At 33.8% G+C, this 6104-nt stretch overlaps 1 protein-coding gene across 1 annotated transcript; it reads left to right on the top strand.

The window, feature by feature from the left end:
• The first annotated feature begins 3278 nt into the window (after positions 1-3278).
• Positions 3279-4782, top strand: LOC140873341 (transcription factor MYB14-like). The gene is made up of 3 exons (XM_073276436.1): positions 3279-3461; positions 3599-3728; positions 4110-4782. Exons 1-3 carry the CDS (start codon positions 3326-3328, stop codon positions 4624-4626), a joined length of 783 nt encoding a protein of 260 aa, XP_073132537.1. The 5' UTR covers positions 3279-3325; the 3' UTR covers positions 4627-4782.
• Positions 4783-6104: the final 1322 nt, after the last annotated feature.

The raw sequence follows: 6104 nt of genomic DNA, 5'->3' as shown, positions 1-6104 counted from the left end.
GTCCGAATTGCGTCCTCGTGTCCTCCGATTTCTCATTTATTTTTTTGCAGATGACAGCTTAATTTTCTTTAAACTACTCGTGAGGGATGTTTGGGACTGCGTAATTGTCTTTCACAATATGAGAGAGCTTCAGGGTAGCTTATAAATTATGAGAAGTCATCCCTTTCTTTCAGTCCAAATACGGAAGATACCATGGCTCAATTTATCAAATCGGTTCTATCAATTCCCATTGCACAAATTCATGAAGTTTATCTTGGTCTTCCTACATTTTCTGTCAGAAATAAAAAACCTTAATTTCATTATTTGGTGGACCGTGTTGCTCAGAGGATTTAGGGATGGAATAACAAATTTTACTCGATGGGGGGAAAAGAAACTTTAATCAAGGCAGTACTCCAATCGATTCCCACATATGCGATGTCCTGTTTCAGAATTCCAGTGTCAATCTGTGAAGCTATTGAAAAATCTTGTGCAAATTTCTGGTGGGGCAAAGATGAAGGTAAAAACAAAATGCATTGGAAATCTTGGAAATCTCTTTGTTATCCTAAAAAAATGGGTGGTATGGGTTTTCGGCAATTAATTTCCTTCAATAAGGCCTTATTGGCTAAGCAGATTTGGCGCATTATGATCAACCCATTGTCCTTAGTTGCCCGTGTTCTTAAGGCAAGATATTTTCAGCACAAGGATATCATGGAGGCAGGGCTAGGGAGCAACCCTTCATTCATTTGAAGATCACTTTTATGGAGTCGATCTCTGCTTGGGAAGGGGTTGGAATGGCGAGTGAGTACTGGAGATAACATTATGATCTACAAAGACAAATGGATACCAGGTTGCACGACTAATTTACAAAGTTTTCAATGTCCAGATTCCCTTATTCATGTGAGTTCGCTTATTCAAGAAGGCTGTTGGAATCAACAAATACTCAATGCATTATCTCCGCCGTATATTGTTCAGGAGATTCAAGCAATTCCTCTTCCTACTATCCAAACAGATGATTCCCGATACTGGCGCTATGACTCTAAAGGAAAATTCTTGGTGAAGTTGGGGTACTTGGTGGAAATCAGTGCTTTTGAATCTCCATAAAATAGCTCGGAATTTCGATGTAGAACATGGTGGAAATTCTTCTGGAGTTTATCTCTTCCGCCTAAGGTTCGAGTATTTTTATGGAGGGCCATTCATAACTTAATCCTCACGGCAGTTAACTTGCAAAATCATCATGTCCCTATTGCCAGTAATTGCTCATTATGAAAATTTGGTTGTGATACTACCTGTCATGCTTTATTTTGGTTCCCTCTAATGAAAGCTTGTTGGAAGGGTACTTACTTTTGGCTTCTATTAAAGAAGGTGAAGCATTTACAAACTATTGAATTGTTTTTATGGATGAAAGAGGCTCTGGACATAAAGGGATTTGAGCAGTTTATCTACGCACTTGGGTTTGTTGGAGTGAAAGGAATCAAATCGCTCATTTGAAAGATCAAGAAGTTATGAAGATTAATGTGGATTGCTGTGATGCCAAGCTTAATGAATTTCAGAACGCAAGAATTATTTCCATGTCTCATCATATTTCGTACGAACAGGTTGCTCCGACTCGATGGCTAGCACCCCCTCAATCCTGCTTGAGAATAGACGTCGATGCGACAGTAAATTTTGAGACTAATTTGTTTGCTGTTGGAGGGGTGATTTGCGGACATCAAGGAAAACTGATTCAAGCTTTTGGAAGTAAAATACAGAAACCTTCATCAATCGTGTTTGCGGAGTTGGAAGCGATAAAAGAGGGCCTTAAATTTACCATGAACAATGGAACGAAGACTTATAAAATTCATTCAGACTCTCTCTTAGCGGTGCAAGCAGCCACTGGCTCAGAGAAGGATTTTAGTTCCACGGGCTAGAAGGTGGAAGAAGTCAGGAACTTATTGAACCAGCAAACGCACACTTCTTTATATCATGTTCGGAAATCTGCTAATAGAGTAGCTCATTGTCTTGCATCTTTTGCTACTTCTTCTTCTCTCCCTTTTGTTTGGGAATAGGGAAATTTTCCTTTATGATTGGTAGAGCTTGTATCAAAAGACTTGTGATTGTTTTAATAAATTGGCTTTACCCGTCAAAAAAAAAACTTTTGAGCCATAAAAAAAAAGGGAATATGCTTGTATAAGTTACTCTAAAAATATTTCACCATATCATAATAAAGAAACATAAGAGAAATAAATCAATAAAAAAAACTAAAATGCATCCCTTTGGGTGCAGGAATCATTCATGCTGGAAAGCGATAGAAATGTGGTGTTTGGTCTAATATGATCGAAATATTACAGTCGCATTGTTATCAAGGGTACAGCTTTTAATAAAACGAAAAATCACTTAATCATATAATTAATAACATAACCAATGTTATTAGTTCGATTCTTATGATTGAAACTAGTTTAATTATTTAGAATGACAAAGGTTAAATAATCACCTTTATCAGGAGAACAATCGTAACATAATCGGCGCTTGTGCTGCTCTGCTACTTTATATGTTTCAAATATTAAAGTTTACCGTACTTACCAGATATAGTTTTCTATAAAATGACAAATGTGAAATGTCAAAACTGATAGAATATATCAAGTTTTCTTTCTACAATGTTAAAAATAATAATATCATGAATTGGATTTTATGCAGCAACGACTATTCGGTTCATGATGATTACTATTGGTCCACACATAAAAAATCCACGTGTCAAACTCAAATATTGATATGCAGGAATATCTTGGAGTTTAGCTAAAAAATAATATGCTTCGACAAACATGTATATATGAATATTAGGATTGCATTTTTAAAATTTTTTAGTTCAAGTTTATTTACACTTTTACGATATCAACAACTATGTGTGTGGCAAGATACAATTATTTTTCAACACCTTCAATCTTAGAAAAAAATTTAAATGGCATCATAACACACATAGTTACTCATGTTATATTTAATATTCATATACAAACGCCGCACACGTCGGTCGCTAGTTTTAAATTAAAATTCTTAGGAAATAATGATAATAACCGTCGGATCCAATTATTATATTTACCCATGTGAACACATCCAAATCTGACCAAAGAAAAAATCTGGTGGCCATTTCAAAAGCAAAAGCATGTTGACATTAAGTAACTTCCTGTGACATTGACCAGTTTCTTTTTTTATCCAAGATCATAAAAGAGAGAGTTGACAAAGTCAACCATCACCCTTCTTTATAAACTCTTTCCTCTTCCCACCCATAAATAAATTATAACCTATTAATTCTTACATTAAAATTATCCACACATTACAATATCAATTTATAAAATTAATCTTGATTTTGAGCATGGGAAGATCACCTTGTTGTGACAAAACAAAAGTGAAGAGAGGGCCATGGTCCCCTGACGAGGATTCTACTCTGAAGAACTACGTCGAAAAATATGGCACCGGTGGAAATTGGATAGCACTACCAAACAAAGCAGGTGATCAGATAGTGTTTATTAGGAGATGTTCGAGACCGACCACATGCACACATAATTATATATAATCAAAATAATTCAAAATTTTGGAATATTTTTCGATTTTTAATCATATTATTTGTGACTTGATGTTTGCGTAGGATTGAAGCGATGCGGGAAGAGTTGTAGGTTGAGGTGGCTGAATTATCTGAGACCAGACATTAAGCATGGAGGATTCACCAAGGAAGAAGATGACATTATATTGACTTTATATCATAACATTGGAAGCAGGTGCATCTTTGTACTTTAATATACGATTAATGTTAAGTTTAATACAATTTTTAATAGTAATTAATTACTAAACTCAGCGCACACTGATTCACTAATCATTGGAAAACCAAGAAAGTTAGATACATATAAATATACAATGCCGAGTTTAATATTTCTCCCACGGTTTTCCTTGGAAAACTAAGATGTAATAAAAAGCATATTATTAGTTTATCTTTTAGGACAACGTACATAAACAAAGTACAAACCCGATTGCCTTGAATATTCCTACAATTTGCCATTAATTTATGATATATATAATTATTTCAAATTTCAATTAACGTGACTCATAAAAATAAATAATGTATAAGATTCTGAGTAAAATATTAATTTATAAATTTACAGATGGTCTGTGATAGCTTCTCATCTTCCCCGAAGGACAGACAACGACGTGAAAAATTACTGGAACACCAAGTTGAAGAAGAAGCTAATGGCCGCTAATACGGCCACCGCCACAGCCGCTGACAGCGACACTAGCAATGTCACGAATCTAGCAAGAACTAGTTCAGATTCAGAAGCATCGCTTAGTACCATTAATTACTCTGATAACTGGTATGAAAATGCTTATACACAAGTGATTAATGATTCACAAACACTACAAGTTCTTGATCAAGACGAGCAGGCCTTCCCAGTCCCGTCATTCATCGAAAACCCGCGAAACTATTCGGATTTCTGTGGATTTCCAGTGACATCTGAGGAAGTTTCAGGCCATCTTTGGCCTTCATTTTTCGAAGACCTCGATGCCAATTTGAGTCGATCGATATGGTCTAATGAATCAGTAGAAGATTATAAATTTCCAGTTGATTTGGGGGCTGGATTAGTTTCGTACGAATATGATCATCTGCTAAATGCGTACATTTAATTTTTCAAGGAAAATGGAGTCACTCTCAAATATTGCAATGTTTTATTAATTAATATAATTAATTGGTATTTGGACTAAATATTAATAAGTTATCTTATCATAATGAGTGTATCGATCCATCTCTTATTCATTAATACGCAAATCCACCTTATATTATGTTTAGCGCATTTCCACTTTTTGCAATTTCTATATTCTAAAACTTCTGTTTCTTATAATTTTCGAGTCAGTCAGTTATAAATACTTTAAATTTGATATACACACCATCTTTTGTAAATATGCGTTGACTGATGGATAGTAAGCAACAGCATAATAAATTATCTTAAAAGGGAACAAATCAACAGATTCGCAACGATTTTTCATTTATATATAGAAGTTATAAGCTAGCATGGTTGAATTAGGAAAACTTTGAAACTTCCACTGAATACACAGTCGTCATGCAATGCACGTGGTCACGAAAGTTGCATGCATGGAGTGATCAAATATATGATTCCCTAAACATCAATATACACGATATATGTGTATATAATGTTGACATGACGAAATTCAGTTGACAATCTGTACATCTAATAGGTGAACGTTATCTCAACGGGTTCTCACGATGGTTGCTCATATATCAAAACTCACACATATATTTGTGTATGCAAATTAAATATGGCATGCATGACGATTAACGGAGTGATTCCAACCTCTATAAAATATATGATTGTAGATTTTTCTTTCACATAACATTTAATAAATTTTTGGAGAGGATAAAAGAACGATCTACTACAAAGTGAGGATAAAAGAACGATTCTACTACTAAGTGATATTTAATTAATCAGCATTTTGTGTGAATGTGTAATCCAATTAGCAAAGGTCAGCTTATAATTAATGAAACCCTTTTATCTCAAGTCATATATATAATAATTATAAATTAACTTTGACGTCTCTGCTTTCCCACTGAATTAAACATATGAATATTTGAAAAATTCACAATGGACTAATTAATAAAAGTTAATTTAGATATAATCCGAGAATAGACCTTTGTACACCTATCAACCACTCAATATGTGTTCAACTAGTTCATAATTTACGAAATATTAATTTTCTTTTGAATTGCTTCTTACTTTATTTAGATTTTGAATTAGTCTTACTCGTTCATACTAATTATTTTTAAAAATTAATAATGATATATTTAAGGACGAATTAACTTTGATGCCACGCGATGTAAATTAAAGCTTGTTTTTTAATGCATCAAATTTAATTTTTTTTTAAAATAAAAGGCATATCTTTGTTTATTTGGGACATATATATTATGCCTTATTCTATGTGGTGTGTCACGTGTGTGTGTATGGCTCTTGCTGAGTCAATTCCTCCGACGATGAGTAAAATTTTTTTAAAAATTAGATCATCGAAGGTATTATCGTATTATACTTTGTCTATGTATTGCATATATGAGAAATTGTGAAATTCTTCCGGTAAGTTTCCATATTTTCTAT

The sequence above is a fragment of the Henckelia pumila genome, unplaced genomic scaffold, assembly GCF_033568475.1.
Source record: "Henckelia pumila isolate YLH828 unplaced genomic scaffold, ASM3356847v2 CTG_525:::fragment_3, whole genome shotgun sequence".
NCBI lineage: Eukaryota > Viridiplantae > Streptophyta > Magnoliopsida > Lamiales > Gesneriaceae > Henckelia > Henckelia pumila.
This window is presented reverse-complemented; position numbering and strand designations above follow the sequence as displayed.

Excerpts from the sequence above, each read along its gene's own strand:
- LOC140873341 (XM_073276436.1), top strand. The coding sequence starts at position 3,326 with ATGGGAAGATCACCTTGTTGTGACAAAACAAAAGTGAAGAGAGGGCCA. Across the intron at positions 3,462-3,598 it reads AGCACTACCAAACAAAGCAG|GATTGAAGCGATGCGGGAAG; the intron begins GTGATCAGATAG and ends ATGTTTGCGTAG. Across the intron at positions 3,729-4,109 it reads TATCATAACATTGGAAGCAG|ATGGTCTGTGATAGCTTCTC; the intron begins GTGCATCTTTGT and ends ATAAATTTACAG.